Source organism: Notamacropus eugenii, chromosome 2, assembly GCF_028372415.1.
Source record: "Notamacropus eugenii isolate mMacEug1 chromosome 2, mMacEug1.pri_v2, whole genome shotgun sequence".
In the NCBI taxonomy this organism is placed as follows: Eukaryota; Metazoa; Chordata; class Mammalia; order Diprotodontia; family Macropodidae; genus Notamacropus; species Notamacropus eugenii.
In genome coordinates this window covers 471,450,567-471,471,059 of record NC_092873.1, presented here as the reverse complement: position 1 = coordinate 471,471,059, position 20,493 = coordinate 471,450,567, and the positions used below count along the sequence as shown (strand labels likewise).

The following is a 20,493-nucleotide window of genomic DNA, read 5'->3' as shown; positions in this document are numbered from 1 at the left end:
TTAAGTATTGTATTCCAAAAGCTCAGTTGGTTTACATGGATCCCTGTGACTTAGAGGAAAGTTGTAACAGGGTGTGATGGAGCTGACCACATGCAGTGGCCTCTTGTGGAGGGTCACAGGTTTGCTTTTTTGGAGTGACAAAGCAATGTTTTGTTGAATCTCCTCACCATGGGTTATACCAGAGAAGATTATGATAAGTGGCTAGTAAGCTGGCCATTCTATAGACTCTTGGGTTAGAAGAGAACCAGCTTTTAGCCTCTATTCTAAGTAACCCTCTTTGTTGATTTACATGTTACACATATGAGATGTTTTGATCACAGCATGACATACCAAATCATTCCTGCTAAGGAATCATGTGTTGCCTTACTGTTCATTCATCTACATTAGTTGGTACCATTTATAAAGGTAGTTGAAGTGACTGCATCAGTCATACCATGGTCTAGTGTAGTGACCATATGGAGATACAACCTAAATAACTTCCTTGGTAATAAAAGAAGAATCAGAAAGATTCATCAGTCCTTTACCAGCACAAAAGCAAAATGCAGCACTGATAGATATGTTTCTGTCATTGAAAAATTTATTGGGAGAAATGAAGTCAATGTTTAGGGAGACTAAAGCTTGTTCTGTCATGTGGAGAAAATTATAATTTGAGAAATTACGATACCCATTTCTCCCCTTTGCATACAGAAATATTCTAGTAATGTACATTCCCAGGAAGGGAGAAATCTTTTATTCTTCATGCCTTAATTCATTCCTTGGACCTTGGCTGATTTTTAGAAATTATGATCTACAGCCCCTTTAAGCATAATATTGTGCAGTTTCCCTGTTTGTTTCTTGGCTGTATCTGTTTTTACTGTTGCCTGTCTAAAATCATTATTGCTACTCCTGCTGTTTTGGATCCGGTCAAGTCACAATAAATTCTCCTCCAACTCATCATTTTAACAGTAAGAATCTTTATGTTTTAAATATGTTTTCTTGCATGTAGTAAATTATTAGGTTTTGGTTTCTAATTCATTCTGCCACCCTCCTTATTTTATGGATAGATTTATCCTATTAACACTCAGAGTTGTAAGTTTATTTTCCCTCTAACAAATGCTGCTATAATATTTTTTGTTCTCCTTGCTCCCCTCTAGCCCATTTAAAAGAAAGAAATCTATATTTCAAAATGTTACTCATGTTACAAATGTTGTTCATTCATGTCTGACTCTTCATAACCCCATTTGGGGTTTCTTGGCAAAGATACTGGAGCAGTTTGTCTACTCCTTCTCTAGATCATTTCACAGATGGGGAAATTGAGGCAAACAGGTTTAAGTGACTTGTCCAGGATCACACAGCTAGTGTTTGAGGTCACATTTGAGCTCAGGAAGATGAGTCTTTCTGACTCCAGGCTTAGTACTCTATCCACTGAACCATCTAGCTGCTGCAAGGCACACAAATTCTGCATTGCTTGGAATAATCTCATCATAGACTTCTTTCTGTACTCCCCCTTCTTGGTCCAGACCTCAATCACAAATGGGTCTTGTGTTTTTTCCTTTTATTTTATAATCTTCCCTTTTTAGTAGCAATCACCTTCACTACACCTTCTAACTCCTATACCTCTGTTCCCCCTCTTTATATCATTCTAGTTCCCCACTCATTTTATTCTACTTCTGCCACCAGAATTGGCATTTTAGAAAAAAATTACCTTCCATTTCCTGGCCCAGATAAGGTAACATGTAAGTTTCACAAAGTCTCCTACTACTCTGTGATTCCTTCTGATGTTTTGTTTTCTTCTTGGCATTTTAAGCTGCCTCCCCTTTTGAGTTTCCAGAATGTTGGACCAATTCACAGCCTATTGACTTTCAGCCCCTCCAACAATTGTCACTTTCCTTTCTTGTCATCTGATGGGTGTGAAGCAGAACTTCAGAGCTGTTTTAATTTGTATTTTTCTAATAAGGATTTGGAGCATTTCTTCATATGGTGGTGATAGCTTGGATTTCTTCCCTTTGAAAGCTGCTTTTTATAACATTTGATTATTTATCTAATGAGAAATAGCTCTTATTCTGATGTTTATATCAGTTTCTTATATGTCTTGGTTATGAGACTTTTATGAGAGAAACTTGATTTTTTCCCCCTCCTGTTAATTGTTTCTCTTTTAATTTTAACCATATTGGAATTTTTTTGTGCAAAACTTTTAAAATTTTACATAATCAAAATTGTCCATTTTATTCCATTTGATTATCTTTATCCCTTAGTTGATCATAAACTCTTTCCCTATCCATAGTTGTAAGGGAAGTTTCTTCTTTGTTCTTCTAATTTGTTTATGATGTAATAAATCATGCCTAAGTTGTGTTTATTTGGAGCTTATCTTAGTAGGGAGGATCTTTGGATTTATGAACTGCTATACTATCACGTTTATTTGTTTCTGTGTACTATACATAATCTGTTCCACATATCAACACCTCTGTTTTTTTAAACATTATTGAATAGTTTTCATGATTACTGCTTTTCTGGTACTGCTAATTGCTGATATCCAGTTTGCAATGATACAAAGCTGAAACAGAGAGTTTATACCTGATGATAGAGTCATAGGCTAGAATATTGGGCTAAAATCTAATAAAAAAATCTGATAGAGGTAAAAGGCTTCAAACAAACAACACATTTCATAGGTATAAGACTAGGGAGGCCTGGTCAGACAGACTTTTATCTGAAAAGGATGGTTTTAGTGGACTACAAAGTCAATTAGTCATTAGTTTGATATGGTAACCATGAAAGTTAATATGATATTATAATGCCATGAAAGAGGTAAAATGTTCAAAAGCAGGAAGACAATAGGAGGTAGGAGGACAGGGAATTTTAAAAATTTTTTAAGAGCTTATCATGTTCCAGGTCCATTACAAATATTTGATTCTCATAACAACCCTGGGAGATAAGTGCTAATATTATCCCCATTTTACAGTATATTTACAGTTAAGGAAACTGAGGCAAACAGAAGTTAAGAGACTTGCCCAGGGTCCCACAGCTAGTAAGTGTCTGAGGCTGGCGTTGAACTCAGATCTCTCAGACTTCAGACCCACTGATCTATTCTAGCTGATAGTCCCATTGTATTTTATTCTGATCAAACCACTTGTATAGTACTATTTTGGTTGTGAGGGCCATTTTGATAAACTATAGCACTTCTGGAAGAAGGCAGCCAGGATGGAAGGAGCTGGAAAGATTTAAATTAAAAAAAATAAAAGATAAGACAGGGCCACAATAGCTGTCTTTAAGTATTTGAAGGGCTGTCATATGATCTTGTTCTGCATGGGTCCAGAAGGCAAAACGAGGAGAAATTGGTTTAAGTTGTAAAGAAACAATTTTAGTCTTGTTTTCAGGAAATTTCCTAACAATCAGGGCTAGCAAAGAGTGAAATGGGCTGCTGCAGGAGATAGTGTGCTCCCCTTCAATGGAGTCCTCTATCAAAGGTTGGATGACCATCTACCTTATGTTATAGAGGAGATTCTTGTTCAGATGTGGATGAAATTAGATACCTTTAAACTCTGGGATTCTGGGCTACTGAGAACTCTGGAGTTTGACCATCCAATTTGAGATAAACCTAGGTCTTCTCTCTGGTTGTATCCTTTGAATTTTGTGGATCTATAGCTTGCTCCCTGTTTCCAGTACTTTGAGCAATTTTCTTTTATATCTTCCTGAAATACTGCATTCAGGCTTTTTGTTTCATCATAGTTTTCTGGAATACAAGTGATTTTAGAATTCTCTCTCCAAGCCAGGTTGATTATGTAGTGACCTACATGTTTTTTGATTTTGCTGTCTTTTGACTTTGTTCTAATAATTCTTGTTGTATTATTGAGTTTTTGAGATCTGTTGCCTCCATTCTCTTTGCTTTATTTAAAGGTATAAATGCTATTTTTAAAATTTTCATTGAGTTCTAATTTCACACTTCTTTTTTCCCCTTCATTTATTTTATTAGGTCTTCTATACACTCCCAGATTTTTAAAGAGCATTCCATTCTTTTTTCCACCTTGAATTCTAGCTATAGTTAATATAGCTTTATTCTTTTCTGGAAAGTTTTCCTTGCATTATCTTACCCCATATTATTTCTTTTCTTTGCTTCCTCAATTCCAAAATATCTGTCCTGATTTTTCCATGGGAATTTCCTCCCATTTAACATTTTAATTGTTCTTTCAGCTTATTCCGCACATTTCTAGCTATTGTTAAGATGAGGAGGAAGAGCAAGGTTTATATACAAACTCTCAGCCATCTTGCTGGAAATTCATAATTTATTTATGCAGATGTTCTCAGCCAATCTTAAATAGTAAGACTGACTACTTCTGTTGTAGAAGAGTTGTTCCTCAGTCGATCCATTCTTCTCCCTCTTTGAGAAGCTATATATTCAAAGAGACCCAAAAGAATGAACTTAGAATAGACTGGGGGACGGGGAGAACCTACAGCCTTGCGGCCACATGTGGCCCTCTAGGTCCTGAATCCCCTTAATAAAAGGATTTGTTCTGTGAAGTTTGGATTCAGTCAAAGGGCCACACTTGAGGACCTAGAGGGCCACATGTGGCTATGAGGCAGCAGGTTCCCCACTCCTGGGAATGGGGATGAGGAACTGTTACAAGAACTCCCCCTTGTGTCCACAAAAGGAATGTCTTGCTTACTGTGCAGAAGACAGCTATGATGAGAGTCCTAGAGGCTTGTCATCCCCACCAACACTCATGAAGATTGTTTGGTGCTGATGACAAAATTGGTTCCAATGCTATTTCTTTTTTCCAAACTTTTTCTTATAGAAATTGACGATCCAAAGAACTTGATAACCGATCGGGTGACAGAAGACACAGCCACTATATCCTGGGACCCAGTACAGGCCGTCATAGACAGGTACATGGTACTCTACACCTCAGCTGATGGAGAGACCAAGGAGATACCAGTCAGGAAGGACAAGAGCACCACCGTCTTGACAGGCCTGAGACCAGGCATGGATTACACCTTTCATGTCTGGGCTGTGAAGGGAGACCGGGAGAGCAAGAAAGTCAACACCACAGCCCCAACAGGTGATGGATCATGATAAGATGAGAACATAAGAGATTACAAAGTAGACTGTTAAACACATACTATGTGCTATAAACTATCTGAAGTGCTACACAGTATCCCATTTGAACCTTGTAACAACCTTGGGAGATTAGTGCTATTATTAATTAACCACATTTTACAGTTGAGGAAACTGAAGCTTAGGGAGGTTAAAAAACTTGCCCAGGGTTACATAATAATAAATGTCTGAGGTCAATTTGAACTCAGGGCTTCTGGACTCTAGGCGCATCTCCCCATCCACCTAGCTGCTTCCTATCTGGTTTATCCAAGCCTTTTTCCTTTCTTTGACAGTGGTTCAGAATGATATTGTATGAGTAAGGGGGTCAATATTCCTTTTTCCTTCATTCCACATAGCCTACATTTCTAATTCCCTCTAATAATTTCTTTTAAATTAGGACTTTTGTATAAGTAAGGTCTCCATTAGTACAAATAACGAATCTTGTGAAGTGGAAACATTATTTGAATCCACACTGCCTGTATCCATTGGCACATTTTCCAAAGACCACATTTTACATAATTATAACTTTGAATACATGAGACCTCTTCATGATATTTGTCATTCATATTAATTGGGACCTAGTTGTAGTGTTCTCTAAACCATAATTGGGCAGAAATTCTGTGACTCTTGTCTTGGCTCTATTTTCTCCCTTTTATCTTCTTAGACTGTACTTCTGGGTTTTACCATGAAGAAGTGAGAGAGAAAGGAGAATAAAAAATCAAGAAGTACCTGCCGTAACAGTAGCTACAATAAAACCTCGAGTGAAAAATTGAAATGACAATAGCTTTCCAGGGAATAATGGCCATTTCATATATATATATGTGTGTGTGTGTGTGTGTGTGTGCGCACAGGCACACACGCATACACACACACACCTCTTTAGTGAGATTTAGTGAAAAAAGTAGTGCTATCCATAGGGAACTGTAACTAGAAAATGTCTCACCTGGGGCAAAGGTGGTCTAGCCATGACCACAGTCACATTGGTGAAGGGGATGGCTCATGTGATAGGAAGTTCAGTTTTTGTCCTTAAGTGGGTAGAAAGGAAAGCTGGCCTTTGGGGGCGGGGCAGATCAAAGGTTGAAGGACCATGAATTGAGGTGGGAGGTCCCTACTACCAGGAAGCATGCTCCTCTATGTCTGGGTCCTGAACAGTGTGGTGTTCACCGAAATGATTTACAAGTCTGCACATACATCAATATGAATAGTGATTTCTTACAACTTACTGCCCTGCCAGTGACACTTGCCACAAGATACTCCATTGCCAGACTTGGACCCTTTTTACTGGCTGTCCCCCAGTGCCTGAAACACTTCCCCTCTTTATTTCTACGTCCCAGCTTTTCTGGCTTCCTTCAGGTCCTAGTTAAAATCCCATTTTCTATAATAAGCTTTTCCTGATCCCCTTAATGCTTGTATCTTTCCTCTATTGATTACTGTCAACTACATTCCAACTTCCATTGATTACTAATCATCTTTCTATTGTTTGTACATTGTTGTTTTCATGTGGTCTGGCCAATTTGTCTGCAATGTAAACGGGAATATGTACAATCAACCTCAGAACACAGGCTGGAAGCAGACTGTGAGCCAGGCTTTAAATGCTAACCAGAGGTGTCTGAGTTTTATCCTAGAGGTAGTAAGGTAGTAAAGAGCCATTGAAAGTTGTAATTTAGGGTAGTGACATTCACAGATCTGTATTTTAGGGATATCATTTTATCAGAAATGTGGAGGATGGATTGGGGAGGACCCATAATAGAAATAGTGAAAATAAGAAGAGGGATAGGATTATGAGGGAAAGATAATGAATTCTGATCTTTAATTTTATGCTTTTTCTAATATAGTATTCCATCTTCCTGTAAAACTAATCAACAAGTTGGGGAGACACGCTCACTCCTAGGGCAAACAAGACAGTTTGAAAATAATATAACGAGAGAAAAGCAAGAAGGGCCTGAAATTATCTTAGGCTAAGATAAATGAATTACAAATCATATACTTGGGTGCTTATTAATAATTCTGTACTGATTGCCTCTTTTTCTTTCAGAGATTGATAGCCCTAGAAACTTAGTTACTGACCAAGTGACAGAGAATACAGCCACTATATCCTGGGATCCAGTCCAGGCCATCATAGATAGGTACATGGTACAATACACCTCAGCTGATGGAGAGACCGAGGAGATTCCAGTGGCAAAGGACAAAACTACCACTATTCTAACAGGCCTAAGGCCAGGCATGGAGTACACTGTTTATGTCTGGGCTGTGAAGGAAGACCGGGAGAGCAAGAAAGCCAACACAAAAGCCCTTACAGGTAACAGGAGAGGAGAGAAACAGAAACCAATTCATTGATTAGATATAGTCAACTGATATCAAACTGTGACATTGCTGTTGTCCAATGCTGATGGTATCAGGGTATTATGGACTTAATCTGGGATGGTTTTATGTTAGAATTCTCCAGAAGGAATAGCAAAATGGTGTTGGTGGTCCCAGTCCCATGTTGTCCAATGTCTCAGATGAAACTTTTCCCAAGACCTCTTGATCTAATGAAATATGATGGTGACATCTTATGTCAATACCTTTAAATGCTAGGGAGACTAGGAAAAACTTTCTTAGACTTTGCTTATTGAACCACGTAAAATAACATTTCAGGATCCTTACCAAATTATAATCTCTTTGAAAAAGGACTATTAAGATAATACCCACAACACCCTTGTGAATTTACAAGGCAGAGTCTGCGTCTACAACATTTTAAAGTTAATGAAACTGGAGACCAGATAAGGGCAATAAATATTCTTGGAGCAATACCATAGTGCATGGGGAGCTCATGCCTCCCTTTGGTGCCAGTCCACAATCTTTGGGCAGGGAGTGGGGTATTTCAAGTTTTAGAATTGTGATGTAAAGTAAGTTTTGATGAAGGATGAATAATGGTAGACAGATGATGGAAAATTAAGGGGAATAAGGTATTAACAAGGATTGGGGAGGTGGTAGGGATAACAAGATTGTATCCATAAGAAGGAAAGAATAAAATTGAAAGGGAAAGATAAGAAGAGAAAGAAGATTAGGGGGAGTTGAAAATAAGATGCCTTTCTTTAGTGTTTATCGTTCACCTATCTTCGTGTCTTCTTCCTGTTTTTCCACAGCAAACTCTGTATTTAAGTGAGATCATTATTTTTCTCTAATTGAAGCTGCTGCTGGTCTGTGTGTGGTGTGCACATGTGTGAGTGTATGTATGTATGTGTACACACACACATGTATGTATGTATAGGAAAAAAAGGCAAAGGCAAGCTGAAGGAATCTAGCAGGATCCAGCTTTTTGCAAAACCTCAGGCACCCTGACATAGATATGTTGCAATGGAGAAATTCCTTTTACAGAGGTATAAGCAGGGATGTAATGGAGCCAGTTCAAACCCACCAGTGAAAGTCAATTGTCAAATTTTCATTGTGAACATTTAGATCTCAGAAATCTGCAAACTCTACAAATCAGGGCTTGATTTATTATTTTTTTTGATTGTCTAGACTTAAGAAAGTGATGAAGAAAAAGTTAATAATTCAAATTAAATTTAAAAGTATATTAATCCTCCCCCTGACCCCAAAGTCAGTTGTTAAACATTTACTAACACATCACTGCGTGTAAATGAAGAAAAGTAATATGATGGGATGGAATAAACACTAGAGGAGTCATATGACTTTGTGCAACCTTGGGCAAGTCAGTGAACTTACAGGGGCCTCAATTAGTTTTTTCATCTATGATCAATTAATAGTTCAGTAAATATTTATTATGAGCCAGGCACTATGCTAAACAATGAGGATAAAAATATGAAAAAGAAAAACAGTCCCTACCCTCAAGGAGCTTAAAATCTAATGGGGGGGGGGGGATAAAACATATAAAAGGAAGCAGAAAGGAGGGGAGGAAAGGATGGGAGACAAGGTTCCCGTAAGTGGGGACATGGGCTTGGGCATGATGGAGAAATCTGAAGGCAGGTAGGTGACAGGGAAAGGAAGAGATGGCAGACCTGAGTGCCCTTCTTGAATTGAGGTTCTGAGGGGAGCTCTTTGCTCCACCTTGTAATCAGAGGAGCAGAAGGTACTGATGAGGTGTGGGTACCAAGGTTCATCTGATCTAGCAGGATGATAAGATTTCTGATGTTGAGGTGCATGGGGGCATAGTGGAGATGTCCAAAGGAGTATCCAGGTGGGGAAATGCCTAAAATGTTAAAAAATCTATAATATGAGAGGTCTATATTAAATAATCTCTCTAAGGTCCCTTCCAAATCTAAAGAAATTTTTAATTCTAAGTAAGTAAGAATCCTGGGAGTTCCAGCAGAGGCTGTTTGATCAATGATTTTGTAGCTCCAAATGCTGCCCAGAAGATCCTGTTCTACTCATCTTCTTCTTGTTCTGTCACACTGTGCATATTTATTGAAAGGGTTTTGTTTTTGTTTTTTTTCTTTGAAATGGAAGGTTGAAAGGAGAGAGAAAAAACTGTTCATTAAATTAAAAAAATTAAATGTAAAAATAAAAGTTAACTATAAAGGACATATGAAGAAAGATGCTATCTGCATCAAGGGAGAGAACTGATAAATCGAAGTTTTGTGTCTAATGGTAGCCATCTCTAGGACGAGGGGAAGGAAGGGAAGAAAACAAGGGAAAAAAAGAAATTGATATTATAATTTTGTTTCATATTTGAAAGGTATAGTGAGTCGTGCGTAGTAGATTTGCATTTTCATGTGCAATCAACTTTTTATTGTACTATGTTATAGAAATATTTGTTTTATTCCATAAATTAAAAGTAAAATAAAATTCGAAAATAAAATTAAGAATAAAAATAATGAAGAGCTGCTACTGATTAAAAAATGAATTTAGGATAGACTTTGGAGAATGGGAACTGGATAGTACCTGCTCTCCCGGTGGCCAGGAAGGGAATAGCTTTGTTGTTGTGTTGAGCATGATCCCGATGAGCATCCTAGAAACTTGCCCTCATGAGAGGATGGAGATGGATTGGTGATGATGGCCAACTTGGTGCCAATATTTATCTTTTCCTGAAATTTTTTTCTTGAAGATATTGATGATCCCAAGAACCTGATGACTAACCAGGTGTCAGAGAACACAGCAACTATATCCTGGGATCCAGTCCAGGCTGTTATAGACAGGTACATGGTGCGATACACCTCAGCTGATGGAGAGACTAAGGAGATCCCAGTGGAGGAGGTCAAGACTGCCACTATGCTGACAGACCTGAAGCCAGGAATGGATTACTCTGTTTATGTCTGGGCTGTGAAGGGAGATCGAGAAAGCAAGAAAGCCAACACCAAAGCATTGACAGGTAATGAGGGACCCACTGTTAAGTTACTCACAGAAGGAAAAGAAGTATCTTCTTTTCTCTTTCAGTTCTGAAGGTTTTTTTCTGTTAGGGAGGGGGGAATAATAAGGCATCTGCCTCCAGTCTTTGCTTTATCTGGTGGATAGGTGAAGCCTTCTTGTACTGCATATTTGTTTTTTATGTGTCATAGACCTCAAGGGATGGGTAAGGAATCTCAGAGTATAAACCTCAGAGTATCCTAGTGTGCGAGTCTCTGAGTAATGCCTCCTTTGGATTGTGTGTGCCGAGCCATGTGTGCGCTAGCTATGAAGATATATAGGGAGATACTTGACCATGTCAAGGATCCGTGATTTTGTCAACAAAGGGAACTTCTTGTGTGGGATGCTCCCTGTTGATGCTGAAAACAATCCTTTTAAGAATCATAGATGCGTAGACTCAAAGGCACTAGAGATATCATCTACTCTAATCCCCTCATTTTATAGTTTAATAAAATGAGGCCCAGAAAGATCAGGTGTCTTCCCCAAAGTCACCCATAATAAGTGGTAAAGTTGGAATAACTTAGTAGCAAAGTCTTAGACAGTTGCCTGGTACCAGAACAAAGACCTATTTTAGTCCTATGGCGCATATGTAATTAACTCTTTGGTTGAGTTTGGAATACCTTGTTTTTATCTAATCCCTGTTGTCCCCCTTCTATGCCCCTGAAAGAAACTCAAAGTACCTCACATAGGTAGCCTGGATCACCTTTTCTGGATTCTTAAGGCCAACAACATCCCTCTGTGGGTGGAAAGAATATGTGTCCCAGGCATGACTTGAACTCATGTTTCCATCTTTCTGTCACTCCCACTGGTATTTGTTTTCATCCTATGCATGAGCCCCCAGAAAGGCTTCTTGGAGTTTATCATAGCCCATACTCTAATTCTTAGGTTGCAGGTTTTAGCTAGTTATAAGACAGCATTGTGGAAAAAGAACTGGATTGGGTTCAAGGTCCAAATAGCTACATGATCTTGGATAAGTCAATTAATCTCTATGTCTATGTATTTTCTCATTTGTCAAGTAGGAATAATTGTCCATATACTACCTATATAACAAGGTAGTGATGAGAAAAAAAGGAGATAATATAGGTAAAGTATATTATAACTATCAAGTGTTGCAGAAGTATATATCATCTTATTATAATTTTAAATCTGTAGTTCCATTCATATAATTAGTCAATACATACTTATTAATTGCCATTTATTAAGCATGAGGCATTGTGCTAAATGCTGAGAACTTATATAGTATTATAGGGAACTCATGGTGAGGAAACTCCCTCCATCACTTTATACTGGATACTTCTCTATCTGTTACAATCCTTGAGAGATGGTTGGGACATTAAAGTTAAGTGACCTGTGCAGGACCACAGAGGCAGTATATGTCAAAGCTGGGAATTGAACCAGTTCTTTCCAACTTTGAGGATCACTCTGGAGGCCAAACTGCCTCTAGATCATGAGGAGGAGGAAGAGGAATAGAAGGAGGAGGAAGAAAAGGAGAGAGAAGGAGAAGAAGGTAGAAGAGAAGGATGAGAAGAAGGAAGAGGAAAAAAAAGAGAAGACAGAAGAAGACAGAGGAGGAGAACATTCTTCAGCAAGCCATTTAACCTGTATCTGTCTCAAGCAATTTGCAGAATTTCAGAGTTGGAAAGAACCTTAGGGATCATCTAATCCAAGCCACACCCTCTAAAAATCCTCGTGACAAGATGAGTTAACAAGTAAACACCTGGCCTTTTTTAAAGCCCTCCAATGAAAAAATTACCCCCCTTCTCCCCCACCCCAGGCAGCTGATTCTACTTTTATGCAGCTCTCATGGCTAGGCAGTTTTTCATGACATCAAACCTAAAAGCTGCTTCTTTACAATTTTTCTTCATTTCTTCTCTCTGCGGCAACATTGAACATCTTTCACACGACAGCGCTTCAAGAACTGGAAGACAGTTATCATGTTCCCTTCTCCCAACACTCTTTTCTACCATGTTAAACATTCCTGGTTTCTTTAAGCAATTCTCATTTGGTATGGACTCAAGTACCATTATTATTCTAATGACTGGCTTCCAGCTTTTCAATGTTCTTAAAATGTGGTCCCAGAAACTAAACACAGTACTCAGTCTTAAAAATTGTTCATTTTTACAATATTGATATTATAATAAGTATTTTCTCCTAATTCTGGTCACTTTTTCTACATCAGTTCATGTTGATCTTTCTAGTTTTTAGGAAATAATTTCTTTATCTCATGCAGCACAATAATATTCCATTACATTCATATGCAATAATTTGTTCAGCCATTTTCCAATTGATGAGCACCTCCTTAGTTTCTAGTTAATTGCCACTAAAAAAGGGCTGCTATAAGTATTTTTTATAGATAAGAACCCATTTCTCTTTCTTTTAGCTCTTTCATGTATAGGCCTAATAATGATGTCTCTAGGTTAAAGGGTATGCACAGTTTAGTAACTTCTAGGACAAAACTTCAAATTGCTTTCCATGATGGCTCTACCAATTCACAGCTTTATCAAAAGTGCATTAATGTACCTATTTACCCACAGCCCCCCCCAAAGTTTTTCATTTCCTTTTCCCACTTTTAAAAAATCAATTTTACCATATGATGGCTGTGAAATGGAACTTCAGAGTTGCTTTGATTTGCATTCTCTAGTTATTAGTGAATTGGAACATTTTTTCACATGGCTAGTGATAACTGGCATTTCTTTTCTTGACAAGTGCCTTTCAAATCGTCCCACCATTTACAAACTGAGAAGCATGGTAGAGTCTTTTTTCCCCATGATCTGTCCATGATGAATTGGTTCTTTGTGATCATCACTTCCTTTTCTAGATATTTAGAAGCTGTCACTTTAGGAATGTATTCTAGAATGTTACTGAGAATTGAAGTCAAGCTCACACACCTCTACTTTGCAGGGTCAATCTTTTTCTCTTTTGTTTATCTCCTTTTATTGAATTAATGTCTTGAGCCCAAATGAAAGACTTCTATTTATCTTTATTTAGTTTCATTAGATCAATCTTACTCCATTGTTTTAGCTTGTCAGGATCTCTTTGGAACTATCATCTGTCATCCAGTATGTTTGCTATCTCTCCTGGTTTTATGTCCTTTACTCATTTGATACTTTTAGCTAAGTCACTGATAAAAATGTTAACAACTCAGCACAAAACTCCCAAGTGATCCGCTGAATACTTCTTTCCCAATTGCAGTACTATCAATGGCTACTCTTCATATCTGAGCATTTGACGAGTTTATAGTTTAACTAGTTAAAATATTATCTAGTTCATATTTCTCCATCTTTTCCACACATACACAATGTGATACTTTTGTGAAGACTAGGTAAACTTTATAGCAGTCCTCTTGTCTACTACTGTGGTTAATTTAGGTTAGTTCTTTGGGATTACTGTTTTTTTTTCTAGGTGTTCATTTACCATCTCTTTAATAAGAGATTTTAAAATCTCTCCAAGAAATTCCCCAAGACTAAGCCACCAAATCATAGTTTGCTGTTATTTGGTCTAGGAGGGAAGTTCTCCACTCTGATGAAACCACAGATTATTTGTATACTATGATCCCATTTATTCTTTCATTTCTGTAAGGTTAAGAAGATGGCACATAATATTGTTTCCTTTTTATTTTAGATGGGAAAAGAGAAGCAAAGAAAAGGTGTGTGCTTGGTTCAGTCTCAGACCTAGCCAGCATCTGACACACCATATTCAGTCTGTTCAAATGCTGATTGATGTGCACAAAGTATGAAATGTTGGACTTTTTAAGACACTCTGATGACATTTACCAAAGCTATTTTGTTGTTTCATATTACAGTGATATTGGCCTCTGAGCATTCTAGAATCTTTAGTTCTTTCAACAATCACCTGCTGAAAGGAGATTTGGTTGTACTGATCTGACATTAGAGCATGGACTGGGGTCATGGAAGAGAGTTAAGGAGATGAACAAGGGAAGCACAGAGTAGTTCAATAATTACTCTTTTGGGAAGACTTGGGAGTGGGAGATGGAGGCTGGGGGAAGTGAGAAGCAATCAGAAAGTGAAAACATCTTGGTGGTGCCATTTGTTTTTAAAAATGTACAGATTGGTAAACAGGAAAGAGCAATGGATGTGAAATCAGATAATGTGGCTTGGGTTCAGATTCCAGCTTTGCCACTTATTACCTGTGTGATTTTTGGGGAAATCACTGAACTTCCCAGGGCTTCATTTTCCTCATCTGTTAAATGAAGAGAATGGACCAGATGATTGCTAAGGTCCATTTCAACTCTAAAAATCTATGATTATATCTCTTTTCTATGTTTTACTCATATAAAATGATAGAGTTGTACTAGCTGCCTTTATGATTTCTTTCATCTCTAGGTCACAAGAACTCTACAACCCTTATTTGCATTACCATGTGCAACAAGAGATTTTAATTTAATTTACATTTTTCTCATTTACCTTCTTCTCAAGGAAGAACCCTGGCACCAAGGAGTTAAACCAAAACAATCTGGTTTTTAATTTTAAGGTTTTTATTTTTTAAATTTAACTTTGATTTCCAAAGCAGGAAATTAGATTCTGCCATATAACAGAAAGAACAGAAGGTATGCCAATCCTCTTACTTGAGGAAATCAGACCAAGTTGATGTTATAGAAACTCAAAGAACCCATAAAGCTCTAATTCAGAACAATAGTTGTTTGATTCCTATTAAAACACGGTAATTTACTTCTGAGCTGAGACCTTGCATGGAAACTTTTTTAGCCTGGAGGCATCTTTTGGGGGACTACTTAAATTGAAATAACTTCTGACAAGAAATTTTTTAAAATGGAAATTTCAAGATACATCTTAGGGATGGTAAAAAAAAAGCAACTAAGATAAATGCCCAAATATTATAACTGAGAATTATAGTGTTGCTGAATTTTAGGTTTTCTTGTCTACAGAGAAACTCTCATAACCCATGTTTCCATTTGGAGCTTGTGTGGGAGACCACATGGAAGACAGAAAAAAAGCCAGAGACCCCTTTTTTTGTCTCTGTGTCAGTCACTCTATGCTTAGGACATAGTAAGCTCTTAATGCAAACTTTTTCATTCATTCTTTCCCTCTCTCCACTACCCTTTCTTTCTCTTTTTATTTCTGTCTTCATTGATTATCTCTGTATTCATGTCTTCATGTCTCATTGGAATCAATTGCTTTTCTCAAATTTGTCCCCATAGATATAAACACATATGTATACATGTATATATGTATATAAACACACATGTATACAAATATATACATTCTATATATTTTATTTTTTATCTCCATTTCTATTTCTTTTCCTCCTCCCTCCTTGTCATTATACTTTGTTTTCATTCTTTCCTTTCCCACACACTTTTCTTTCCATTTTAATAACAGTAATAATTAACCAACTCTTTATAAATAGATATTGACCCTCCCAGAAACCTCCGTGCATCTGATGTGACCCGGTCTAGTGCTGTTGTGACCTGGATCCCACCTTCTGCTCAGATTGATGGCTATATTTTATCTTACCAAGCTCCAGATGGCACCAGCAAGGTACGTGATGTTTTATATCTTTTCTTTCTGTCCCTCCCTTGCTCACCTGTATTTAAAGTACTTGAGCTCAGTCAGCCATCTTGGTGACCGCTGGGCAATGTGACAATCTGTCAAATCAATTAGCAAATAGGTATTGTGTATTCACTATGGGCAGAGCTCCAATGCTAGACTTGGTTATTCTGAAGAGGATCCCTTTTACTGAAATGGCAGAAGGCGTGAGCCATATCACAATGGTGCCAGAGTGACAATGTAATGATTCCTGGGTAGATATACATTTTCGATAAACGATAGCTTCTGTGACAGCTACCAGTCTTGGCCTGGTGAAGGTAAAAGAATCTCAGGGGATAGTAATACCTGAGGCCACATTTTCCCAATATTTTATTCTCTGACTGCCTTTAAGGCCTTCTTGTCAAAATAAGACCTCAATTCTGTGATCTCATAAAAACCTACCACTTAAAAAAGTAGTGGTAAACCCAAAATATTATCTTTTCTTCCCTAAATATCATTGATTCTCAGTTCTATTCTATTCAATTCGATTCAATTCCATTATCATTCCTCAATATGCCAGGCACTGGGAATAAAAGATAAAAAAAAAAAAAAAGGCCATATCCTTTAAGAAACCTTAATCCCGGAAAACAGTGTTTCAACAACCATTAATGATCTTCAGATTTAACATATCTAGCACTAGAAATAGGACATTCCCATTTCAGAACTTTAGGAGTTACTGCTCTCTGGGCCTCATGTAGGCTGATTCTGTACATCAGGACCTGTAAGAAGAATTTTCTCTGCTGAGTAGCTTTCAAAGTCTCTGGTAAACCAAGAACCTACAGGTTCCCTAGAGGCGTGTCTTGGAGTGAGGGGCAAGAAAAGGTTACTGCAGCATCACTAATCCTATCAGCTGAGAACTAAAATTTCCACCCTCCAAAATCCTTCATGTCTTCATTTTAGATTGAGATTGAATGGTATCTCTGAAATGGCTTTGATTATAGAGACTTTGCTTTGTTTTCCTGACGGGCGAAACGGATGTCTTTTGTATTATCTTCCCCAAACTTTAAGCCTATGTCTGTTGTGCTTGAACAGCTGAAAAACAACATGGTGTCATCACTTGTTGAGATTAGAGAGGGCCAACTCTAGAGCTCTAAAATGCTATTTCTAGGACTAGGGATGCTAAATCTCTCAGGGCCCCCAGGCAACTCCTGGCAAATTACTAGGGAATTGCTTATCTTTGATGTAGAAGGAGTTTCCATACTGGGAGTCTGCCTACTGAACTAACTCACAGATTCAGGCCAGTTCTCTTCCAACTCCCACAAAAAATAAAGGACATCTGCAGAGAGTTAAGAATGTTGGACTTGAAATCAGTAGGGTCCAAGGTTTGAATTCCAACTCTACTTTCAAATGAGATTAAAAAAATTGTTTTTATAAATGTGAAAGTGTTATATGTCAATTATTATAATCATTATAGTAACTGTCTAAGTAGTATTCAGTTTCACATGAATCAAAGTCTTCTTGCTCAATGTTGTTAAATATGGCTTTCCATTTGTTACTCCCTTGCTTTAAATCTTTGAATGACTCCCCATTACCTATAGCATAAAGTGCGAACTCATTCTCCTGATATTTAAGATCAAATTAAGTCAATTAGCACTACGCTATGGGATAGGAATGTAAAATTCTGGCCTCAGCTGACTTTTCCAATCTTATCTCTGACTGTTACCCCCTGAGCAGATTCTGCATATGGCTTCGTACCCATTCATAATCATTTTCTGCAGAATGCTCTCCCATTTCCTCCCCATAATTCCAAGTTCCTCCAAGCTTCACTCAAGTCTTATTTTCTTCACGAAGCTATCCCAAACAGCATAGCTCATAATGTTCTTGTCCTATGCTGAACTCCTATATCTCTTTCTATCTATGTTGCTCTTTTGGCCATCTACTATTACCATACACTATTCTGTCCTATTACCATACACTATTCAGGTTTTTTTTGGGGGGGGAGGTGGGGTACAGTTTCGATCTGTGAATTTACCAGTGGGGGGTAACTCTCCACTGTATTGAAATCCCCTCTATCCGTTAAGATCAGCAATTCATTGGTACCAGAGTTGAAATTGCCTGGGAACACTGAGAGATTAAATCGCTTTCTCATGGTCACACAGCTAGTATGTGTCTCAGACATCAGGCTTGAACCTAGACCTTCTTGGCTCTGAGACCAGTTCGCGACCCATTACGTCATGTTGCCCTTTCTATATTTTTAGTTATCTTTTTTTATGCTTCCCAAACTAGACTGTATACTTTTTTTTGTATTTAAATTAATTTATTTAATTTTAGTTTTCAACATTCTCTTCCATGAGCTTTTGAGTTTTAAATTTTCTCTCCCTCCTTCCTCTCCTACCTCCCCAAGTGTGCAATCTGATAAAGGCTCTATACGTATATTCTTATTAAACATATTTTAACATTCTAGACTGCGCACTTTTTGAAAAAAGGTTGCATCTTATATTTCCCTTTATTTTCTGTAATGCCTAATAAAATTTCTTGCACATTAAAAGTATTCAAGAAATATTTTTGATTGATTGATTCTGCATTAAATTGGGGACTATTGGAGATGTCAGTGGGTGATAAAAATTGTCTAAAAATCTAGTACTAACTTTAACCATAATGAGGTCAGTTTGTGATGCCTCTATCACATGTTATACTCTAGTTGACATGAACTCTTCAAATGGAATAACATTATACTCTGGTTGAAGCAAACTCGTCAAGTTAAATAACCAATTCTTTAACATATCTTTGCATCCTAGGAGGTGAAGCTGGGGCCTCAGGACCAGAGGTTTGAGCTGCAAGGCCTTGGGTTAGGAGCAAGGTACACTGTCTCTCTGGTAGCCTTCAAGGGTGGTCGTCGGAGCAGCACAGTAACTACGAACTTATCCACAGGTAAGGTGGGATCTAGAGCCTAGAAATAGTATGTCATGGGCATTGTATATAGCAGATGTCAGAAAAGGACGGAGGAGCTCTAGTGAGGACCCAGTGGGTGAGGTATTATGGCTTATATAAGAGTGAAGAAATGAAACTGTATTGTAATTGAGGGCTGGTCTTAGAAGTTCAAAAAAATTTATTCTGATATACACATACAGGTATATATCTATAGAAATAGATATATGTCTATATATGCCTATGTGTGTGTGTATAGGTGTGGAGGTGTATATATACATATATGTGACACATATACATATATACACGCACATGTATATGAAGAGAGAGAGGAGGGAAGGTATCTGTTGGGTATGCTTGAGAACTGTTGGAGAGCAAAGTAAATGGGAAAGATAGGGTTTATAAGGTACTTGGGCAGCTAGGTTGTGCAGTGGATCGAGCGCCTGGCATGGAGTCAGGACGACCTGAGTTTAAATCTGACCTCAGATACTTACTAGCCATGTGACTCTGGGCAAGTCACTTAATCCTTTTTGCCTCAGTTTCCTCATCTGTCAAATGAGCTGGAGAAAGAAATGGCAAACTCTTCTACTATCTTTGCCAAGAAAATCTCAAATGGGGTCACAGAGAGTCAAACATGACTGAAGTGACTGAACAACAAAGTGTGAAATAATAGTTGGACAGATAGTGACCTCTCAAAATGATGAAAAGCCCTACTCATGATTTCCTTCTTTTTCCTTAATGACTCTTTCTCTGCTTGGTTCCCAGTTGGAGCTCGTTTCCCCCACCCATCCGACTGCAGTCAGGTTCAACAGAATGGAGACTTTGGCAGCGGCATGTATACCATCTACCTGCATGGCGATGTCAACCAGCCCATGCAAGTATACTGTGACATGGATACTGATGGTGGCGGATGGATTGTGAGTAACTTGGTTTTCCCAGGGTTCTTCACCTAGTCATTTGTTTCTTGGCCAAAGGCTTGGCAAGAGCTTCTCTACAAAGCCTTGGGAAAATAATTTCTTTATTTTCCATGGAATAGAAGAACTACTTGCCTGCAGAATTACTTAAGGAGATTTATACTTGTTATTAAAAAAAAGTTGCGTCCCCAAGGTTTGAAAAGAACCAGGCTTGAATTATTTAATCCAACCCAAAGTAAAAAAAGAAATCCTTCCTACAATATCACCAATAAGTAGTCATTCTACCTTTGCTTGAAGACTCCTAGGGAGGGGAAATAATTTATTTCCTAAGTCAGAGCATTCCCCTTTTGGGCAGCTCTAATTGTTAGGAAGTTTTCCCTTACATACATCAAAGCTTAATGTGCCTCCTTGTATATACAAAAATAAAAAGACTGAGATACGAAGGACTTTCATTTCCATAGTCCTTCATGCTTTTCCAAGTGATTTTATATGCAATATCTGGGTCCACATATCGGCTCTGCTCTTTGCTAGCTGGGTAGCCTTTGGCCAGTCACTGGTTGCTGAAACTTAGTTTCTTCAGATGTAAAATGAAGAGGAAGGCTTAGACAAGTTTACCTTTAAGAAAGCTTCCAAATCTATGTGTTACAAATTTCATAACAACAATTACCAATGGGGAAACTGAGGCACAGAAGAGTTAAACCCAATCCAAGAGGCAGCTCTTAATGTGTTAGGC

The 20,493-nt window shown here is 37.9% G+C and overlaps 1 protein-coding gene across 1 annotated transcript in view; it reads left to right on the top strand.

Moving 5' to 3' along the window:
- TNN (tenascin N) overlaps positions 1-20,493 on the top strand; it is a 72,859-nt gene that overhangs the window by 34,117 nt on the left and 18,249 nt on the right. Inside the window, exons 10-15 of the mRNA XM_072648573.1 lie at positions 4,770-5,033; positions 7,104-7,367; positions 10,116-10,379; positions 15,800-15,930; positions 18,717-18,849; positions 19,612-19,763. Of these exons, the coding sequence (XP_072504674.1) occupies positions 4,770-5,033; positions 7,104-7,367; positions 10,116-10,379; positions 15,800-15,930; positions 18,717-18,849; positions 19,612-19,763 (1,208 nt within the window). The remainder of the gene's footprint in view (positions 1-4,769; positions 5,034-7,103; positions 7,368-10,115; positions 10,380-15,799; positions 15,931-18,716; positions 18,850-19,611; positions 19,764-20,493) is intronic.